Source organism: Aythya ferina (genome assembly GCF_964211825.1).
Source record: "Aythya ferina genome assembly, chromosome: 5".
Classification (NCBI taxonomy): Eukaryota; Metazoa; Chordata; class Aves; order Anseriformes; family Anatidae; genus Aythya; species Aythya ferina.
The window spans coordinates 30,586,389-30,608,524 of record NC_140301.1 but is presented as its reverse complement, the minus strand read 5'-3'; the positions used below and the strand labels follow the sequence as shown (position 1 = coordinate 30,608,524).

The 22,136-nt window shown below is 45.1% G+C and overlaps 1 protein-coding gene across 7 annotated transcripts in view; it reads right to left on the bottom strand.

Annotated features, from left to right (window-relative positions):
* The window catches only part of PAPLN (papilin, proteoglycan like sulfated glycoprotein), a 63,297-nt gene that overhangs the window by 11,782 nt on the left and 29,379 nt on the right, over nucleotides 1-22,136 (bottom strand). For 6 of the 7 annotated variants that reach the window (XM_084520034.1, XM_084520035.1, XM_084520033.1 and 3 more), the window contains exons 3-20: nucleotides 18,445-18,560; nucleotides 17,018-17,078; nucleotides 16,623-16,725; nucleotides 15,588-15,718; nucleotides 15,119-15,242; nucleotides 14,217-14,297; nucleotides 13,375-13,547; nucleotides 12,652-12,775; nucleotides 11,428-11,554; nucleotides 10,641-10,706; nucleotides 8,471-8,678; nucleotides 6,434-6,610; nucleotides 4,966-5,122; nucleotides 4,266-4,352; nucleotides 3,443-3,725; nucleotides 3,194-3,311; nucleotides 2,362-2,491; nucleotides 510-1,155 (exon numbers count right to left, since the gene is read on the bottom strand). In XM_084520034.1, coding sequence (XP_084376160.1) covers nucleotides 510-1,155; nucleotides 2,362-2,491; nucleotides 3,194-3,311; nucleotides 3,443-3,725; nucleotides 4,266-4,352; nucleotides 4,966-5,122; nucleotides 6,434-6,610; nucleotides 8,471-8,678; nucleotides 10,641-10,706; nucleotides 11,428-11,554; nucleotides 12,652-12,775; nucleotides 13,375-13,547; nucleotides 14,217-14,297; nucleotides 15,119-15,242; nucleotides 15,588-15,718; nucleotides 16,623-16,725; nucleotides 17,018-17,078; nucleotides 18,445-18,560 — 2,912 coding nt within the window. The remainder of the gene's footprint in view (nucleotides 1-509; nucleotides 1,156-2,361; nucleotides 2,492-3,193; nucleotides 3,312-3,442; nucleotides 3,726-4,265; nucleotides 4,353-4,965; nucleotides 5,123-6,433; nucleotides 6,611-8,470; nucleotides 8,679-10,640; nucleotides 10,707-11,427; nucleotides 11,555-12,651; nucleotides 12,776-13,374; nucleotides 13,548-14,216; nucleotides 14,298-15,118; nucleotides 15,243-15,587; nucleotides 15,719-16,622; nucleotides 16,726-17,017; nucleotides 17,079-18,444; nucleotides 18,561-22,136) is intronic. The other variant, XM_084520032.1, reaches the window with a different exon arrangement.

Genomic DNA, 22,136 nt, shown 5'->3' with positions numbered 1-22,136 from the left:
TCTGAGAACTACATTCAGCTCAGCAGACAGACACAGATCCAGTGCAGACACAAACAAATCTAGCTCTAGGCAATCCTGATTTTCAAGGTGATGCTGCCTGGATCCTGACCCAAACACTGCGTTTTAAAGTCTTCCCTGGAACAACCCCCTGCTGACCCATAAAGGCTCTGAAGTCAGAACGTCAGCTAGATTTATTGGTCAGAACAAGCAAACCACCTACAGATTTTCATTTACAGTACAGGAATGCCTCCCGAACAAGGGCCCCAGCATCCTGCAGTCTTTTCACACACGCTGCTTCCAGTGCTGTCAGAGAGTAATGAGAGTGCAAGGAAAGGGAAAGCAGATTAACTCTAGGGCCTGGATAACTCGATTTACCAGAGGGACACATTTACAGCCAATCTGCTGTGTGGTTAGCTGGTCCTGGCTGGGTCTACGCTTCTGTTGCAGAGGAAGCTGTGCTGATGCTTCACAATAAGCGGGCAGAAAAGAGAAAAAAAAATAAAAATCACCTGTGCAGCCCCTGTGCTGGGAGTGAGTCTGCAGACACCTGGTGGCCCAAGCCCGCCGTTATGGAAGCATCTGCTCCAAAAGCCTTATGCCACAGCTTGCCTTCATGTGGCAGCACCTGCTGGCTCTGCCTCTCTGGGGGCCCAGGCGCGGCTGTTTCCGACACCAAGTGCAGCTGGCTCAGGCTGTTCAGTCGACTTTGCTGGGTGCCCCAGCGCTGGCTCTCCAGCACGCCAGTCCTTTGCACAGTCTCTGGCAGCACCTCGCTTCTCCAGCTGTCCCCTCTGTGTCTGTTGTGTGTGGGCTGTAAAGCCCCATAGGCTCTTCCTTCTTGGCTCTGACTTGCAGACTCTCCCGCTGGTGGCTGCTGCTGACCCTGAGAGTTCCCTGTGTGAGAGCTGGAGCCCGCATCGTGCTGCTGCAGGGCACTTGTGCCAGAATATGGCTGGTGTGCCAGGGGACTGACCCCTGCAGAGCTGTGGCACACTCTCATGCACTCCTCCTCCGAGGCAAAGCTGTTTTTATTGCCATGACAGCCGCCGTACCAGAAGCGGTTGCACTTGCCAACGACAGTCACAAAGTACCAGCGAGTGGTCCAGTTCGCACAGGGGCCGTGGGCGCTGGGCAGCAGGCATATGACGGGATATGCTACCAGAAAGAGCGGAACAGAAGGACAGGTGAGGGCTCTGAAACACATAGGTCCAGGTGCTGCAACCATCTCCCCAAATGATCTGATGGGCCTTGTGGGCAGAGTGCTGGTAGGAAGGTGGGAACACCTGAACTTTGCATCCAGCTCTGCTTTTAAATTGGGCAGCTGCTCTGATGCCTCCTTCAGCCCTTGTTTTCCTACTGGTAGGAGAGAAGCCAACCTCAGAGACATTCCTGAGCCTAAATGCTAGACTGCCACTTTACGGCCTTTCTGGGGAATCCTGATGCTGCAAGGGGCACGTGGCTGTCATTTGCACATTGCCAGCCCAGAGAGCAAGGGGACTAGACCCAGTTGTGAAGGCTCACACACTACAGATTACTGCTGTAAACAAAGAGAAGCACAGCCCAATCTGTCTACAGACCTTCCCCTGTGCCCTGAGTCACACATATTACAGCCACGTGCTGACAAACATCGGATGCAGAGCTCTGACTGAGAGCTCCTTTGCAGAGCTGTGGCTGAGCAGAGAGGACACTCACACCTTTCCCCCTAAGGCAGCCTTACAGGGCTGGTGACCAAGCAATCCCTGTGCTGTAGCAAAAGGGGAAAGCAATGCAGCAGCCATCAGCCTGCAAAAGATACAGCTGCGAGCTAAAGGAGCAGAGGTGCTTTTGCCCAGCAGCTCCAGCATCCTGGTAGTAGAGCAGGCACTGTTCCCTATTGCTCTCTGCTGGCTGAAAGCCTCCATGTAGCCCTGAACAATGCCTCCATCCTTAGCTGTAGCTCTCTTTCCTGCCTTGGGCAGACAAGCTTGTCTGAGGGCTGAGCACAGCCCCAGTTCCTCAGAGAAGGCCTTACTTCACCCTAAGCCCAGGTAATGAATTTGGAGCACTCAAGGCTGTATCAGGTTGTCTTCCCAGGGGGAAACAGCTCCCCAGAAATCCTACAGACTGACAGAGATAACATACACAGAGTTCTGTCCAAATACCAAAAGAGGACAACAAGAATTTCTGTGGTAGCTAACTGAACCATTTGGCAGCTTTTCTACATTCCCCTCTCCCAGCCACCAGGCTGGATTCCTTTTCAAGGAGACCATTTACTACAATTTACAGAGAGCAAAAACCTCTACACGGGAAGCTTCCGTACGCTACTGAATTCTGTGTGACTCTTCCTATGTTTCTAACCAAAGAAGCCAAAGCATCACTTACGGTAGTTGGGCCTGTTGAGACATCCTTCCCCTTGAGGACCCGAAGCTGAAGCGACATTGTCAAAACAGCAGCCGTACACTGAGCTGCGGCACTCGCCCGAAGGGTGCTGCTGCAGCAAGGCTTGGCTTGCCTTAGAGATGGGAATTGAAAGCCAAAAGTTATCATGTGTACACGAGGACAGAAGCACATGCAAGACAGTGTCCAAGCTGTTGGCTGCGGAGGGGCAGCTGTTAGAGGAACCGCTATTCATTTGTTTGCCTCCTGGAGGCTTTCCTGCTGGCAAGGGGGGGGGGGAAACTTGGCTGCTGGTCATGGAGACAGCGCTGCACTTCTTTGCAGAACACACCTAGCCAGCCAGCAGCAGGCCAGCTTTTTCATCTGCCCCCCACATACACCCCAAACCATCAGTGATGAATTTCCTCCTTGAATATTTTACCCTCAATTAGTCTGCAGAGACGACTAACAAGGGCAATTATTAGTGGCACGTTCTGTCCTGCTTTTTCTCCTAGAAATTGGATGGCAAGTTTCTCACAGACAGCAATCTCATTACTCATGACTATTCAACCAGCTCTATGCAAGATGTTCCTCTCCTTCTCAGACAGCTCCTGACCACCTACTCTGTCCCCTGCTGACAGAGGATCACAAGTGGGTGCCCCAAACTGAACAGGAATGAAGTGGGCCAAAGGGTCAGATGCCATGCATGGAGTATTGGTTCTCCAGCACTACTGGCAGAGACGAAGCACAACAGAAACCCACGGTCTGAGTCATTAGGGTCAAATATGAATCCTCATATCTGATGGAGTGCTAAAACCCAAAGGGCTTTTGTACTTACTGTTGGAGCAGCTGCAGCGGGCCGATTTCTGCTCATTTGAACCTCACGGTTGTACTGTGGGCATCCCATGTTGTTCAGACCTTGAGCAGCTGTTACTCCATCCGGACAGCATCCATACCTACAGACAGAAGGCAGAAGGGCTGCAGCAATACCTGACCTGCCTGGCTCAACAGGCACAGGCTGTAAATTTCAATAGACCTTCCAGGAAAGGCAGCGCCTCCCTGCTCAGGCCTATCTTCTTCCAGCTACCTGTTTTGGTGACAGCTGCTGAAGGGACAACCTCTCCCCAAAGGGCCTGAAGCCGGAGTGTGTCCATCTGGACAGCAGCCGTGTGGGCTCCGCTGACAGTCCTGAGAGCCAGTCCCTGCAGTGGGGTACTGAGGGAAGCTGAGCTGCTGGGAATGTGATGGGTGTGACTGGGATTCCCAGCGAACGGGCAACAAGTTGATGCCACGGTCCTCAGTGGGCTGGACATGGTGATTCCCAGAGGTACTGTGGACTGCGGAGCTCCCAGCGAGCATCCTTCCAGAATCTGGGAAGAGAAATTCTTAGAGCATGCAGGCAAGCAACAAAATCCAGGCAGTTTTCTTCATCTCTGCTCTTTTTCCTTTTACCTGTCTAAGGCTACGGGGCAAGCTTTTCTGTATCAGGGTTTCACCTGAATATGTGTCTTCCAGCCCACCCTTCAGGATTTGGTTGTCCTGAGGGTTTTTTTTGCTCACTGCTGTGAGCATTCTTCCTGCTGCCCCATGAGAAATCACCTGCCACATTACTGTGGTTCCCTCGCAGCAGGACTTGTAATCTGCTTTGGGCAGCATTTCTCTCAGGCAGCATTTACATCATGCTGCCAGAACCTGGGATGTAAATACTGTACAGAGTCTGCTGCATGTACAGCATCAGATGTTGGTCACTATGGGTGTAAACGAATCTATAATTTATCCCGGGCTCCAGGGATTTCTAGAAGCCCGTGAAAAGAACAAGAGAAAGGAAGAAAAGGAGGAATCTTCCCCTTACCACACCCTGTTTCAAGTCCACCATCACCAAACCCCAAACAAACAAAATTCTTCTGAACCTGTGGCAGGGCTGTTTGGGTTGTAACGAGTCAGCAAGGACTGGCGAGTGACATCATATCCCATAGTGTCCTGCATACTGGGGACCTCTGCAAACAGAGACAGACACAAAGTAAGTGCAGTTAGTCCAACAATGCTCAAATAATTGCAAATGCATCCAGAAATTAACAGGAGACTAAAGTTGAGGAAAATGCATCTCTTCTTCTGGAACAACTGTCAATCAGCATTTGGATTCAATTGGACTGGCAGGAGAACTATTTGCAACATGTAGGCAGGCAAAAGTTGCCATTTTGGCTTTGGCATGAAGACTAGATACAGGCAAAGTCTTCTGAACAGCTGTGCCTCCTTTTTAGGTGGTCCACAGCAGGATAAGAGTTGGCTATGGTTTCTGAGCCTGCCCAGGGTGTCAATCCTTCTTAACTCTGGGAGTCCCGGGGTCAGTCTGCAGTACAAACTAGAACAGAGCTATCACAAATACTGAATTCAAAATGGACACACATGAACATTAAGCCTGTTACATACACTTCAAACGGTGCAGGTACTGGGACACTGAAGATGCTACGGTTATGTGTGCAAAACATGAATGTACAGGACAGAGGCAGGCAGGGAGATAAGAACACAAGCTTGTGCAGACTCAGGGAATTTATATGCCTACAGCAGAAGCATCTTAGAAAAAGCTTGCTGTCCATCAATACCACTCACGCTGTGGCAGGTAGCAGGGCTGCATGTTGCAGCTTCCCAGGGTGGCTGGTTTCTGGGGCTGGATGGCTTTGCATATCTCAGCACTGTAGAATTTGGAGTCACCATCAGCACAGATAACTTGGCGCGTCCGGATGCCTGAATTGCAGCTCTTCGAACACTTGGGCACAGAGACAAGGCAAGTGAGCAGGAACCAGAGTCAGAATGCAGAAACCCCACAGCCCCGAAGTGTGGAACAGCTGTGTGATTAGCTGCAGGCTGAGCACAGCTTCCTCCAGCAAGACAAGGCAAACAACACTTCAGCTGGATTTATCTGAACAGTTACTCTAAGCTATTTTACCAAATGTTGCACTCAGCCCCGAAGCATTAGGCTCCAAGCCATGCTCACTCTGTAACATCCAGATGAGCTGCTGTTACCAGTAGTGCTATGGCAAGGAGTTGGAATGAGCAGCAGGAGTGAATTGTTTCAGCGTGGCCTGAAGGCATTCCAGTACTACTGGGATACACCAGCTGTGAGGTCAGCTCTGAACTCTGCATTCCAAACAACAGGCACCACTTTAAAACATGAAAGCAAATGGGTGACTTTCTTGTAAGCAGCGAACTGCAGTTCCTCTCACTGGAAGCTGTGGATGAGCAGAACCTCAGGGAGGGGAGGGCAGTGAAGAGGATGCAGTAACTGGGTAACCAACCTGCTTAGGGCAAGCTTTACGAACTTTGGGGAGGTATTTCTTTCTTTTATTCAGATGCAGGCAGGAGCCCTTCTGATATTGGAAAGCCTGAGGCCAGGAAAGATCAGATTAAGGTATGCTGCGTTTTTAGCTGTTATTAAAACAGCCTACATCACACAGAGAACCAGATGTAACATGTTTTAACTCAGAACTAGCTGGTCTGACTAGCATAGAAGGGGACAAACGTGTTTGGAAGTAATGTGATGCACTGGATCTGCCCCTATCTCTTCTCTCCCAGCACTTTTCCCAGGCTGAAAAAAGTCTGGCTCCCTCCACATAGACAAGACTAATCCAGCTGAAGAACAGTTTATCTGAACAATTACAAAAACGTAGTTTGAAACATTTCATCCAATGTGATGACCAGTCCTGAAGCTTGTGGCTCTAAGCCATACTCAGCCAGAGAGCAGCTTTGCTATTCACATCGATGGCGCGAAGAATTGGGAATACGCAGCAGGAGGGGATTGTTTCTGTTTATTGGCTGCATTTTGCTACTGTCTCAGAAACTATAATCTCCCCCCTTCAAGAAGGATTTATTTTTGTAGCAGCTGCAAACAAAGCAGGCAACAGATTAACTGGAGTATTACTAGTGCCAGTTATAATGCAGCCGTGAGCCAAGGGACTGGTAATGAAGCAGTACATACTCCCCGCCTCAGCCAACATGCACACTGCCTGATTAAAGCTTGTTTGCAAGGAACACAGCGATATAATCAGTTAGCCCTGAACCGTAGAAGTGTGATGCTCACCAGGCCCCAGTCTCCAATGTGCCAGCCGATCTCCTGGATGCAGTTCTCCTTAAGGCAGGGCTGGGTGGCTGGTGGCTTTGGCTCCATGAGGCAAGCGAAGTCCCGAGCTTGAGAGCCCTGCTGCGTTCTGCAGGTGACTGTCCGGGTCTGGACTCCTTCCCCACAGCTGGCTGAGCACTGCAGAGAGGGGCACAACAGGTGAAAGAAAGCACATAGCTTCTGCTTCCACTCCCAGGCTGTGGTCCCCAGCATTAGGGCAGCATACCATTTTGGGAACACCTAAAACAAGCAACCATCATAAAAATCATCTTCTTGGATGGGAATTAGAATAGTTGTTCAGGCTGCAGAAAAGACAATAAGGCATGGTGGGTAAGATCTAGGGGATTTAGAGCTCACAGGATGATTTTGGCCTAGTTACATGATTTCTCTTGCTCTCTACTGAAGAAGTCATGGAGAATAATTCTGGAAAAACAACAGTACTGCACAATACACTGAGAACAATACATGGTAGAAGATACCTGGAACCAGCCTATGGCTGGGGGGTTGGAACTAGATGATCTTTAAGGTCCCTTCCAACCAGAGCCATTTGGTGATTCTATGATTCTAATGTAACTATATTTACTCCTGATTAAAGTCAGCTAAAAATAAACAATTCAAGGGAAAATAAAAAGATTAAGTTCTTGTATTGCTCACATCTTTTTCCTGAAGACCTTGTGCACCTTTTTACGCTGTGTAGCTGTGAGACAGACTCTTTTTATAAAGGTAACTGGAATGTGATATTTTCAATGCCCTGTTAAATTTACAGTGGTTTTGGCTGGAATCCAGCCTGTCTCTCCATGAATTACTAAGATCTCCTACAGAGACTTGGGAGCAATCTGAATTGCTTTATATGAGCTCCTCAGCTGAATTTCCACCAGTCATTTACTAGAGTGACCTTGTATCTCCAAGGGTACATGAAACTCGATTGCTTTTGGGAACCCCAGAATGAATCACTTAGGAATTACTTCGTAAGAGCATGTCACTCTGTGCCTTCCTCAAACAGTGCTCTCATTCTACAACCCTGAATCCATCTCAGTATTCACATCTCACATCTGATGAGAGGGGAAGAAAAAAAAAAGATTTTGCAGTCTAGCTTATAATGCCTCAGAGTTGCATTTTATGTTCTGCACTACTCAGACATAGAAGTACCAAAAGATTGTAAATCAAATGTTGCAAGCATGCATGTACTTCTTCAAAGGACAAAAATTCTCTTGTGCCTTAGGGACTGAGTAGATGCACTTCAATCACACACTATCTTTACTTTCTAAGATTTTTGAATGCAAGATGTCTTCTATGTGCATGGCTGGCAGCACTGAGCACATCCAGCATGAAGGGTTTCCTCTCCTGTAGATTCAAATTCACACAGGCATCAAAAACACACGCTGCAGCTGTGTCCAGAGATGCCCCGGACTGATGCAGAGCCTACAGTAAACAGCAGGTCACCGGCAGTTCAGGAGCATCTTGCTTACTGACTGTTGTGATTTAGCACTGCTGTCCAGAGGCTAGTAATGCTGAGGCAGCAATATGCATGGAAATACACAGCCCAAGTGGGAGCTGTGAGCTCCTGTTTTACAGAGGAGAGAGTTACTGCACATCACCAGCTGAGGGAGAGCAGCTCTTACGCCTGCCCTCCACCTTCACCAGGCCTGGCTCAGAAACTCAGCAAGGTCTGGTGGATCTGATAAAATTACAGAAGTGGGGAAAGGACTGGGAGACTGTGGGAGAGAGAGATCATGTGATGAGAGGGACAAGGGTGCAGGGTCATGAACAGCTTTGAGGAACATGAACGAATTTATAGGAAGGCAGAGGTGCTAGCAACCTGGAGAACTTGTTTTGAGGATAGCAGGGACAAGTCTTGTACCTCTCTGCCCGTTACCTATCCAGGGGCACATACCTTTTACAGTCCCAGCAAAGATGCCTGCCTCTTTACCCCCACGCTTTGGCAGATCCTCCTCCAACAGATGCCAAATGGCAGTCGCCTCCCCCACACAAACTCACCTCTGACCAGGGACCTGTGCTCCAGGTTGCACACTGCCTCATGTTGCAGGGCTGACTGCTGCGAGGCTGCTGTGCAAAGGCCATGCACTCAGCGTTGTCCACAACCCCTTGGGAGCTCTGCCCATCAAACGCCACGCAGTAAACAGAGCGAGTCTGGGTGCCTCCACCACAGGTAGCTGAGCAGGGTCCCCACTCCCCCGTTGTCCACCTGCAGGTCACAGAATGGAGCAAACAAATAACGGCCCAGCCAAACTGCCCAGAGGCACAAAGGAAGTCAGCGTCATGTCTCTGTTGCAGTCAGACAAGGAAAACATCTCTTTGCAAAAGAGAATCAGAGGCAAGCTCCCATTTCACCAAGCGCTGCCCAGCTTAATTGGCAATGCAGAGTAGTCTCACCCCAGAGACAAATCCCCAACTACTAAGCACTTGTTACTTTGGAATTGCAGAGCTCTCCATGAGGGGAAAGATTTCTCTCCATGGCTTTTGGTCTCCTGACATTTGCAAAAATATTAGGTCTGGAATGGAACACCAAAGGGAAAGAAAACAACAAAAACAAACAAACAAAAGGAAAACAATCCAGATCAGCTAAAAGAAAAGCAGTCCACAGCAGTGTAACTACCCCATTATACTCCAGCCACTAACAGAAACAGAAAACATCACCAAACTGACTGACCAATAGAAAGCTGGTCTATTCCACCCATTGGCTAAATTATCTAATGGAAGCACACCAAAAAAAAAAAAAAAAAAAAAGGAAAAAAAAAATCCTTTAAATAGATTTTATTCTGTGTTTGGTCACTGAAGCTGTTATGGAAATGTTACGTCCTTGCTAACAGAAGGTGAAATATCCACAAAACGATCATGCTGGATGCTAAAATACCTGCCCTTGTCTGTTCCTGTGTCTTGGTGCTGCCCAGGTGGCTGGGAGCACAGCTTGTGTGGCCTGGCTTCAGGGACAGCACGATGTTTCATTCCAGACTCCAGTGTGGGGTGCAGTCAAAAGGCACTGGAGATGCAAAGGAGACACCATAGTGGTCTGCTATCCTCCCTTTCCATCACATAAGCCCTAGCCAGAGAGTGAAGGCAGTTCATGTTTTCTACCTCTCAAGTTCCTGCCTTGGTCTGCTCTCATCACTCCTGGACTGAGTTTCAGGCAGCCAACTCATATTCTTACCCTACCAGAAACTCCACAGCAGATGTTCGTCTCCTGAAGATACTCCTCTACTGCTAAAGATGCACATACTATACCAGAACTGAATACCATTTAACACAAAATAAGATACTCCCTTTGGAAAGGGAACTACTACTTCAAGTACAAACCACTTAGATTGGTATGGTTATTGGGCTCAAAACAAATTCATCAATTAAGATTTTTCAGAGGTGCCCAAGGGGCTAAAAAAGTCCACAAATCTCTATTCTGCCTCCTGTAAAGCAAGCATACAGCATTAGAAAGGCTGCATCAACTGGATGGACTCACCTACAGCTTGCTTCAATTGCCAGCCAAGACATCTTCTCCGACACGTGTTTCAAGTCCTTTGTAAGACAAGGTCAACCATAAGGATAGGGCCATCATCAGAGGCAAGTCATAAGCTAGTAGCAGTTTGCTAGGGAGCACTTGTTTTGCCTTTTATCTTTTTTACTTCTAATACCTCGCTGTATATTGTAAGTATTGTGTCTGTCACATCCTTGCACTCAACACAGTATAGAGGAAATTTTCTACGTGATATGGGGCCTATGCCAAAAAGAGAAGAGCTTTTAAAGAACTCTGAGGCTTTTCCATGGCACACTGGAATTTTGGCCAATGTTTCAATGGCCCTAATCCATCATGCTCTTTTTCCTTTGTTATTTATCTTGATTAACCAAACAAAAATTTCCAGAACATTTCTTTACCTCTCTAAACTAATTCCAGAGAAAATGCAATAATTATCTAGCCAAAAGCTATGAAGAAACTGTCCCCTAAAAGTTAGGTTACCAGGACCACTCACAACCACCTAAGCAAAGCTTAGCCAGCCAGCACCCTCCACCATCATTTGCATTGGCAAGAATCAAAAGCAAAGCAACCACCTGCTAGCACCAGTGCCAGAGGAAAGCCCCCACATCCTCCAGTAGGAAACTAGGTGGAGAGCAGAAGAGAGCAGCTGCCTTCCTGTGCTTTCTAAAGTCTCCTCGTTACCTCTTCATCTGAGAGCTCCGTGCTCCACTGTGGCTCCAGGCTTGTGGTGCATAGATGTAAGAAGTCCTTTATACACAGAACAAAGGATTTAAAGCACTTAAAGAAAGTAGCTATGGGCTATCATGTATTCAGAAATGCTCCCGGTTTTTCAGGTGCCCTCTGGCCCATAACAGAACACTCACAGGCCTCCACAATACACACCAGGTACACAGTGAGATATGCAGTTGAGGCTCTGGTTACTTGTCTGGATGCCCATAAGAGCCAAGTAAAGCCAACTGCAAAGCTATGTAAGCAAGGGACAAAGGTGAAATGGTTCAGTAAAGGGATTTGAAAATGCTAGAGAAGGAATAGATTCCAGGATTCATCCCTTTTGAAGAGCAAGGACACTCAAAATGCAGAAATGACATGAAATTATACTGGCTCAAACCTACTCCTCTTTTTTTTGTAAGCTCCAGTTGAAGAGAACAAAAACCTTAGAATCTGTTTCCTACATCCTATATGGGCTAGCACACTAACTCTAGCAGACTATCTTCCACAATCAGATGCTAGAAAGAAAATGTAATTGATCTGTGAAATGAACATAAGACATACCAAGCCCTTTTGCACATAAAAACACTTGTTATAGTGTTAACATCACTATCCTTTGTCTTGGGCTTTCTCTAAGAAGTGAAACATTTCCTTGGAGAGCACCATGCTGGAGGGTGGTAGTGGGAGGGTCATTCTTTTTGCTGGCTCCAAAAGCACCTCAGGAAGAAGTTAGAGCCCACAAATGGAAAGGAAATCTTACCGTTTTGTCTGGGGACAAGTCTGACGGCCACATGTACGGTTATTGTCTGGTTGTGGTTTATTCCTGCACATATAGTCTGGATAAATTTCGTTGTCAATGGTACAAAACACCAAACGGGACTGGAATCCTAAAGGAGAAACAAGAGAGTATCCTGACCTGTGTTTGAAATGCAGTGGTGTTGCCAAGACAAGATCCTAAAGTAGTACAGAATTCACACCTGCACCCATCAACTGTAAAAAAATCAGGTGCAGCTCTTGGCCTGTCACTATATGTATGAATGATGCCTACCCACAATATCTCAGTCCACAGGAAATGCAGAAGAGACAGAATAGTTCTGTGCAGCTTAGGGGCCTTTCCCTGTTATTTGAGTGGATTGTGACTCCCAAGAGAAGTGCCACATCCATACATTGCTTATCAAGGAATGCTGCTTGGTGTGTGCAGCATGCAGCGGCAGATCTGTGGACCTCCTGTTAGACCCAGAAGATCAATCTTGTAAAGAGTAGACACCGGAGAAAAACTTGGAACTCTTCACGCTTTCTACAGGATGAGAGCACCCAGCAAAGACAACATCAACTCCTACAACCACAGCATGGCAAAAGTTATTGAAATGACCATCAGCACAGAAGACCAGAAGAAACAGAGAGCAGCTCTACAGTCTAGTTAGCTGGAGATTTTGGCTTGATTGTTGTTTTTGTTTGTTGATTTTTTTTAGCTTAAAATCCATAGCTTGGCTTACAGAAGAAGCTGCAAACTGAACATGCTGTGACACCCCAGGAGATCCAACAGTCTATCCCCTCAGAGAGAGGGAATCTTTCAGGCTATGACAGGTATAGAGGTATGATGAAACTCGGTTTTGTAGGCCAGGTCATTTTGGAGAGGACCTCTCAAGTGGTTGAAAAGGCCTGAAAAGGACATGGAGAAGTGAAGCTGAACAAAACAAAACAAAGGTAACTCATGACGAGTCTTAACAGATCCTAGTAACCAGTCTGAGGACTAAGATGTGAGATAAGACAGGACAATGCAAGGGGCACAGTCCTCTTGTGATTCCACATGCAACTCTCCCTTGACAAAACCTTAATGGCCCCCTGTAGAGATCGGTTCTGTCTTCCAGCAGGAAACCGCTGACAAGCAGCTGCAGAGGGCAGCACACAGTCACACAGTGTCTTCAGGGTGTGGATATAAACCCCGAACCAAGCTGCCAGAGACAAGGTGCTGTCCCCTTACCTCCTCCACACTCAGAGCTGCACTCACTCCATGAACTGTAACTCCAGCTGTAACCCGAGGTCTGTCCTTGCACGGGCAGGTAGTATTCATACTGCACCCCTGGGTTTGGCTCCTGACTGATGAGCTATGAAAGCATGGGATAAAGTCAAAGAAATAGCAGCAGCACTTTTGCCCTTCACAGCATTTCCCCATCGTTCCTGAGGGCTCAAGCTGACTTGCTTCCCTCCAGTACAGGGAGTACTTATTCTCTAGACTGTATTTTCTCCTTGCCTTCTGTGATGCTCTAGGGAGCATCATGTTTCAGAGAGGAGTGCATTTATTTCTCTCATAGGCAGAAGATCTACATGCTCTGTAACAGTAATACCCTGACCCAGCCTACGGCACACCGTACTATGCAGTGCCCTAAAGCCTATCCCTCCCCCAACCCCATTCTGTGCTGACTCTCCTCTTAAAGTCAGAACCCAAGGGAACAGGCAAGAGGCCAACACCAAGCCTTGCACGTCTCCTTACTGGGCAACAGAACCAGAGCAGAACACCGTGTGATTTCTACAAGAAAAACACCTAGCTTAAGGGTCTACAGCTCTGCAAGACTCCTGGGGGCCCAGTTACCCTTCTGTAGTCTTTCCCATGTAGTCCCCACCAATGCACTCCCAGGGCACAATGCAAGGGCTGCTACGCAAAGCAAGAGAGCGAGTATTGGTGGGGACAGGCACAGCCGCTTACCTCAATGATTAAGGGTTCTGTGGTAGGGCCCCTGGCATGGAGGAGCTCTGGGGCCAGATCACCTTCTGAGCCACGGTCGTAGTGCATAACTGTGCTGGCTACGTGCAGAGCTCGGCTGAAGTCAATTGTCCAATGCCCATTCAGATAATATTCCCCTCTCACGTTCTTGACAGCTGGACAAACCCACATACCAGAGAAGAAAAGGAAGTAAATTAACACACCTATAACTTGAATCCTGGTTCTAGATTCTGCAAGACAGTGCCTGCTCTAGACTTTCAGGGTACTGGCAACCCACAGAGCTCTCAGCTCCACCATTTGAGCCCCAGCTCCTTTGCATCAGTATTGCAATCCTCTAAAGTGTGGTGACAGACTAATATGTCAGCATCTACCAACACAGCAAAAATTCATATATCAAGAGGACCATAAGAATTCAACAAGGGTGCTTCTGTTTTTACTTAATATTGAATCACACATGCAACAAATAAAGGTGAACATCAAGCCCTCTAGTGCTTTCTTGCCAGAAGCAGCTCCGTGTTCAGACAATTCTTGCCAGCTCTGCTGCAGAGAAAGCAGTCTCTTGCTGCACAGCCAAATCCCTTCAGCACATTCCTGTCCTGTCTCTACCTTTACCATTTAGTCACTGAAAATGAGGTAAACCTGAATCTCAGAGTTGAGCATCACTGTAACAAAGATACTCAATATTCAGATCATGATTTTCAAAGTATTTTTTCCTCTGCCGTATCAAGCTCTCAAGGCCCAAAGCCCATTGTACCCGAAAACCAAATTTTAATGCAGTCTGAAGTCCAAACAGACTGAAACACAGGTTCTGATATCAGACTTACCCAAAAAGTTCCTGCTGGGCATAACCTCCTTAATTTGGATGCTGGTGGCTCCCACAGGAATGATAAAGATTTGATTGTACCCTGAAGAAAAATGAAAGGGATTATTCAATATCTATCTGCGGATATCAAAAAGTTATACTTCTGTGCCAATAATTCTCCCAGTTTCATTAGTGCCTGAACAACTGGATGAGCTTTATGGTGGTGGCTTGAAGCATTTCAGCTGCCATTTTGTCTGCATTCTGAACAGTTTCACCAAAAACTCTCAAGAGGCCAGTTTATGTGCATAAAGTTGCAACTTCACATCAGAAAAGTAAACACAGGGGTCAGTGCAAAGCCTGTTTTTGTTTGTTTGTTTGTTTGTTTTTGTTTGTTTGTTTTTGTTTTTTTATATATATTAAATCCTTTACATTTCAGCAAGTTCTATATTGGAGCTCATCCCAGAGAGATTTGATCACAGTGCAGTTGTTCTCCTGAAATGACTCAAAATTGGCCAAATGCAGAAGATGCAGTTCCATTTCTAGCCTTGCAGAAATTCCAGTGGGACTGTCAAGGCACTGGGTAGGGGGGTAGTCTTATGAAGGAGATATATAGATATAGATATTTACATAGATATTCATATGTACATTTATAGCACCTGCTGGAACAGGGAAAGACACCGGCAGCATGGCAAGTACATTAGACTGTACTGAGACTAAGGAAGTGATTCCCAGGGTGAGGCAATCAATACACTCTCCGATGGTAGAGCAGCTGAAGAGCCACGTGCCATACTAACATTTCAAGTGAACACTCAAGCTTGCCGACATCAACCTGTGAGCAGGTGTTCCCACCAGCCCTTGCAGCAGCTTCAGTTTAGGTTTAACTCTTTCCTTCTCACCTGCCCGAACTACCCAGATCATTTGTACCTTTGGGAAGGTTGGGCACATCAAAAGTGCCCTTCACACCATAGCAGGAGCTGCCATCTCCTCCACACTGCAGGCACTTGTCCTCCTTCTTGGCAGATTCCAGTATGTTATCGCACCCAACGGCCTGTCAGAGCACAGGGGCATCAATATGAATAAACCATAACGAGGGAAAGAAAGAAAAAATGGCCAAATGACCATTTTGGCCAAATGACTGATTTTGTGAGAAAACATGAGTCTAGGGAGTCTGGGAAGTCAGGGAAGGAGTTGTCAGTGGAAGGACAGAGTTGGCATCTTCTGTTTCACTTCCAGAGACAGAGAGATAAGAGCTGTTAACATGTCCCTCAGCACCTCAGAAACTGAATGAATGAACTTTCCAGGTATTATTATGAAGGGCCAAGAAGAACAAAGGAAAGCAACTAAAAGACTGACAGAAGCAATGGTAAAGGAAGGAAACAACAGGATGACTCACCTGACAAACTCCCTCTACACAGATATCCCGCTTGCCAGGTTCACAGGTAGTCCCATCTACCACAGCTTCCTTGTGCCTGTAGTAGAAGTTTTCTCCCTTGGGAATACAGTTTAACTCACATTTATTGGGTGCTGGCAGGAGAGAAAAAACAAACATTACATACCACAGCTTGCTAATGCATCAGGAGCCTGGTATTATATCACAAGAGCAGAAACAGAGGGGTGGACTAATATTAAGTGACAGATATTGAGTGAATTTCTGGGTCACAAACTGCTAGGTTATAGAAAAGTACCCTGAAAAAGCCTCAGGACATTCATCCTTTTCCTTGGGCACCCTGCTTGGCTAGTGGTGGAGAGGGGATGTTGGGCCTGGTAGATATTTGGTTGTTCCTTAGTAGTACTGTTCTTTGTTCTGTGTACAAAGATTTCTAGGATGAGAACAAGTGTGGGTACAGAACACAAGAGAGCTCTTACTTTAACAGCCAACAAGCAAAACTTTAAATCCATCTTGAAATCCCTCATAATTCATTAAGCCACTGTTAATTATATCAAAGCTCAGATCAAGGACCTCTGGGTTCCTGTACCTGCCTTCTGAATTGGTTCATCATAAAGTGTGGGCCAATTACAAGATACGTCATGTCTTCTGAAGGACTTACTAATCATATGCATTTGTTTCTCATTTGTCATGCTGGTATTTCCACCAATATTGAAAAATACAGCAGAGCTGCTGCTTCTTTATTACTTTAGGATCTAGCTGCAGGCAGTTCCAGCTTTCTTGAGCAATGTTTCTGAAAGAACAACTGTTACAATAGACAACTATATACTGCTGCAGTGGTTTGTGCCTCTTGGCCCATTGTGTCTTTGTGAGAGCAACGCTTTGCAGCTGGCAAAAGGATTTTTCCATGCCTCAAACCCTCCTGCTACGCCAGCTGAGGAAGTACCTAATACAAAAGTATAGTCAAATACATTACAGTCACTTCAAAACAAACTTGATAGTCAGGGATGAAGAATAACTCTACTTTGTAAGACTTATTACCTCCGTAATACGGAAGCCACGTGTATTTCTTTCCTTGGAATTCTGTCCCATCAAACTCTGCACATTGCTCTGCCCGGAAATCCCTGGAGCCTTCTGGGCAGCTCTGTTTGGAGGAGAAAACACTTGCTCAGGGCCATTATGAAAATGAGGACAACTAAGTGTACAATTAAAACCTGTCCCTCCTGGCTCCCATATAAAATCAGCAGCATAAATTCTTGTCTGGGACCAATATGCTTTTGATGAGGTACTGCTGATGAACATCATTCCTGTGATGCCAGAGAGACAGAATCTAACAATTACTTCTGAACATGAATGATTTGTTTGGGGAAAAGGAACAACAGGCAAGCAAAAACAAAACAAACAAAAAAAACACAGACTACAAACAAGTATTGTACCTGAATATTGCATGAGCGATAGCTTCGAGTTGGTCCAATGCAACTGGAAGCACCTTCTGTCCTGAAAGACAGAAAAAAAACATGAAGCTCTCTGAAGAATATACAGGCAAAAAATCATCTCATGGTAGACAATACAAATCACCTTCACTTTGAGCATATTGTACTCACACAGTTTCCCGAAGCAGCATAATAATATAACTAAAATGCACTTTTTTTTTATTAAAACAAATTTATATCTGCTAGTGGTATTATCTACTATGGTTTGCATTCTGGCATGAATGAGACACTCACCAAGAACAATTGCAGGATAGTTCTTCAGGGTTATTTTTTCGCTAATTAATAGAAGCAGAGCTTTTTGTCCTTCGTCCACTAGCACAAGCTGATGTGTCCTTACCTGACCCAGACACGTGCTTTGAGCAGGAGAGTAGTAGCCAATTCAGAATAGGTATGCACTTCACTTACCATGCTGTTTATGCACATACTAGACCCATTAGTAGGGAAGAGAAATATGCCCATGAAAAATGTGCAACACCCTGGTTCTGGTCAAATGTTTCCAGCTGACAATTATGGAAAATAACAGCTGTAGAGGAAATTGATCTGAAAAGCCAACAAATGTCTAATATCTCAGCACTTCTAAAATGAAGAGACAGGCCCCGCGGGATTCCGGCTTGGCAACAAGACATAGGTGTATCCTATGACAGACAGCCTTTAAAAAAGACCTTTCTTTAAGTTGGATGGGAAGAAGCAGTTCTGGATAACACTGAATTCTTCTTTTAAAAAACAAACAGACAAACAACCCCCCTCTAATTTCTCTAAATATAAAGAGGCTGATGTTTTTTTCAAGGTGTTATTGAGGCTCTGGCTTTTTCTTTTTGCTTTTTTTTTTTTTTTCATTTTCCTGCATTTTGTCCACAACAGGAGCTCTCACATCTGCTGTTCCCTACACGTGCACTCCCAGTCATTGTCTTCACTACATCTAACCCAGCTGCAAATGAGACGGCACTGCATTATCACTGCTTGAGACAACTCCACTAGTCTGTTTCTCCTGGGGCAATTTACCTTCTTGGAAATGGTAAGTCTGAGAAAGCCTTGGCATAGCCACTGGCTCTTGGGAGAGAAACACGATGCTCTGAGCTCTCTCCCCACTCCCCCAGGCTTTCCACACTAGACCTGATTGAACAGCTGCTGCCATACCAATTATACAGCCTCAGATCTCACAGAGAGACCACTGTCTTCTAGCAAAGGAGGCAAAGCAAAGACATATCAAAGAGTGTCTTCAAAAGAGCAGTGATGTGACTGAAGTTAAGGATCATGTAAAGTGGACGCAGGTGACTTTTTTCCCCTGGAACCAAACACAAAGTGATTTTGGTTCTGAATGTATGTTGGACCATACATGCAGGAGCTCAGTAAAGGAGGTTATCTTTCACCTTTGGGAATAGCAGCGCCGTTGCCGAAAGCTGACTCCACCACCACAGCTCCGACTGCACTTGCCCCATTCACCCCAGCTTCCCCAGACATCAGTCTGCCGTTTCATCCTGCGGCCCTATAAGTAACACAAAACACAGACATATCAAACAGACATGGCAACACAGGAAAACCAGAAACAATGGAAATGAATTAGAGCTCCAATCTGTTCTCTTACAAAAGACACTGTGTTGCTGAGCTCTATTCCTAGGTATGAAAGATGGCAGAGAACAATACATGAGAAAAGCCAAGCCTCTAACAACTAGTAGTATTAGCTTCCTGAAGCCATACAGCACATCCAACTTTATAATTTCCCTTAAACTGTTTGTCTGTTCCTAGAGAGAATCTCAGCACTTTGGAATAGCCATCTGAAAAAGGATAATGTCTCCCTCTTGGCAAGGCAGTAGAAACAAACTTACTTCAGGGACCATGAGCATTGTCACTCCAGACCATATCAGTAGAGCCCCTGAACCTCAAATCCTTGTCTCAAAAAAAAAAAGTTAAAAAAAATTGCAAGATGCAATGTTTAGAAAAAGACAGTAAATTCAGGGAACAACATTGCAGGGGATTTGCTGTAGACATGGTTTGCTGTGTAGCTGCACCAGTTAGGGCAATTTATATATACATTATACAGCTGAGAAGGTAATGCATAACATTTGGGCATTTAGGTATTTGGGTTAATATGGAGCAGAAAGGCAGAGGAAGACACAGAAAGGAGTCAGAAAATATATCTTTACAATCTCCATCTCATTTTAACATCCTGGAAATTCTTTCAGTAACATGTGAGGATCCAGAGTAGATGTTGCTTGTGGTACATTACTCTAGAACTCAGGTCGTGGACAACAAACCACATTTCTGCTCTGGTAGAAGAACTACAAAGATAGGCGCACATCTGGGAATTTAATCAGTTTTCTATCTATACTAACAAGAATCTATCTATTCAAACAAGAATCCATGTGGTCGTCTAGTTGCAGTAGTTTTTCATGCATTGAAAGACAGCAAAAGTCTGTTAACTCTGTGCAGTGAGACTTGCACGTGGCCTTGGTAGGTCCAGGTGTCTCTTTTCTTGCACATTAAATATCAGCTTCTGAGAGGTGAGTATCACAAGCAGGCATCACTTCACAACATCATTATCTATTTGCAGAGCGTAAGCTCCTCACTTTTCAAACATATTTTTTACTTCAGTTAACCATAAGACATCTAAGTCTCTGCTAGAAATAGGAACTATCCTAATATATTATCCAATGAATCCAGCAAGATGCACGGGTTAACCCTCCCTTGTCATTCAGACAGTTCTTGTAATTTTCTGCACATGCTCCCTGCCTGACTCCAAGTCCTTGAGTTACAGCCTTGTTTTTAATTTCTCTCACTTTCTTTTCAGGAGTAATTCCCTGCTGCTGGCAGAGCAACACAGTCAGAGATATCATCTTACCATATTTATGCAGTTGCTACCACAATACCCACAGCTATCTAGCTCCAGATCCACCCCCTATTATTTCTGCCTCTGTTACTCTAATATGAAGCACTTTCTTCTTGGCTCATGCTATTTGACTTCCTTTTGTTTTTTGCAAGTTTTGTGCAATTCTTTCGAACCCCCCTGTAGGCAAAATCCTTCAGGACCAGTTTTCTGGTTCAGACTAACTCTGTTTGCCTTCACCCTGCTCACGCAGTGGCACTACCCAGGTTACAGCCACTTCCACATACCTTCTCTCTGCCATGTCAACATCTCCCAGACCCCTTGCCAAACCTTTCTCCCATTCTTTTGTTCCAAATATTCAGCTCAGTGTTAGTCTTCTGCATTTTCATTTGCCTTTCTGGGAGTAATCCCATCAATAGAGTTTTAGCTTTCAGAAAAGCATCTTATTTTCCCAAGTTTTTCTTTCAGGCACCTAATTCTGCCCCCTGTAATCCCTCCTCCCTTACTCCCAGAAGAATGAAACATGCTACCACTCCGTTTCTTTGCAGTCTTACTCCTCTATATCAGCTGACTGATTTAGGAGCAGTATTAGCTCACCCTGGAAACAAGGAACCTTTCAGTCAGCATAAGGGAGAAGAAAACATGCAGATAAAAATCCAGAGGAGGAGCATTTGAAAGTCAGATTACTGGAAGGCAGTTAGGATAGAAAACCCTTCCCTGAACACACACCAAAGTGATAAATATTCCAATATCCCTCCTACAGAAGTAGCATTCTTTATTTTTCTATAGAGAGCAAAATCTGCAGGGACTCTTTGTTGTAAGGCTTATGCATAAGCAGAGTGCAGGAACAATCATTTTCTCAGTATCACTCCATTTATGTACACCCCAAAAGAAGTATCAGCGATGAGAAGCCTTCCAAAGCTGTATGGTGTTAGAAACATTTTATAATAGGGACTCAACTCACACATTTAGAAATCTGTGCAGAGTCCTTATTACTTCAGGAACTGCACGCATGTGCGTACAGGCAAATATAAAGCAAAATATTTATAATACATATGAAATCTATTATCATTTAATCTGATAACAAGATGTTTTAAGACACTATCAGCTAATTTCTGTTTCTGCTCTGTTCAGACTCTGGAATGCTTTTATCCATTGTCAGCCAGTATGATTAAATCCCAGGCCCTGCTGGACCCTGGAACTAAAAGTCTAAAAATGTCATGACTGTTACCAATTCACTTGGCTTCATTCTCCCCTCACTTCAGCTTTGCATGCATACAAGAACGCAGACCATTTATTTATCTGCAGTAAGTGTATACTCTAACGTCTCAGGAAATGCCAGATGAAGTACACAAGCATCTTACTTGACTTCTGAAAATCTCAGAAAGGACAGTCAGTTAACATCTAGCTCTACTGCCTTTTAAAACAACAGAAATGTCTATCTTCTGGCAACATTGATGAGACACGTGACCCTGGCACCACATGCTCTCAGTGCTCTTTAGTAAACAGGCTGTAGTGGTCCAAAAGTTTAGAAGGTCAATGATTTCATTTTTATGAACAGTGCATTGTTTTCATCAATACCTTGATAAATGCAATACTGATACAGTTGAAGCATCTGCAATTATCAGGCCAACTGAATCTGATATAACAAGCAAATAAAAGAGTTGTGCCTCTGAATCACTGGAACCACAGACTTTGCCTTTAAAGAGATTCTCAGCATACAGTACAATATATAGTACTAAACAGTACTAACAGTACTAAATATAGCATTAAATAGTAGAATATATAGGATATAATATATATTTTTATATATGAAACATGCACTAGAAAAGGTGCTATGAATGGGATTTGACTGAAAATGTTGGCAGTATGCAGAAACACTTCAAATAGGGCCCTTGGAACACTTCTCAGTCAGTTTGATGAGATAGATAAGAAACTACACGACAGAGGACTGCGCATCCCAGTCATGCATTGCAGGGATGAGATGATCTATGAAGTTTACATACCTGAACATGGACTACCAAGTCAGCATAATTTATAATTTAAAATAATAATTTTATACATCTTTTAAAATAATAACTTTATACAACTCCAATGCTATCACTAAGCTATGAAAACAAACATCAATTTACTGTACAGTCCAAAGTGAGCAGTGAAGGTCTGTAGTCACAGGTACAAGCAAACTAAATCTCAGCCAGGTTTTTTCACCCAGTCTTTCCCTGCTCAGTGGCCTTTAGT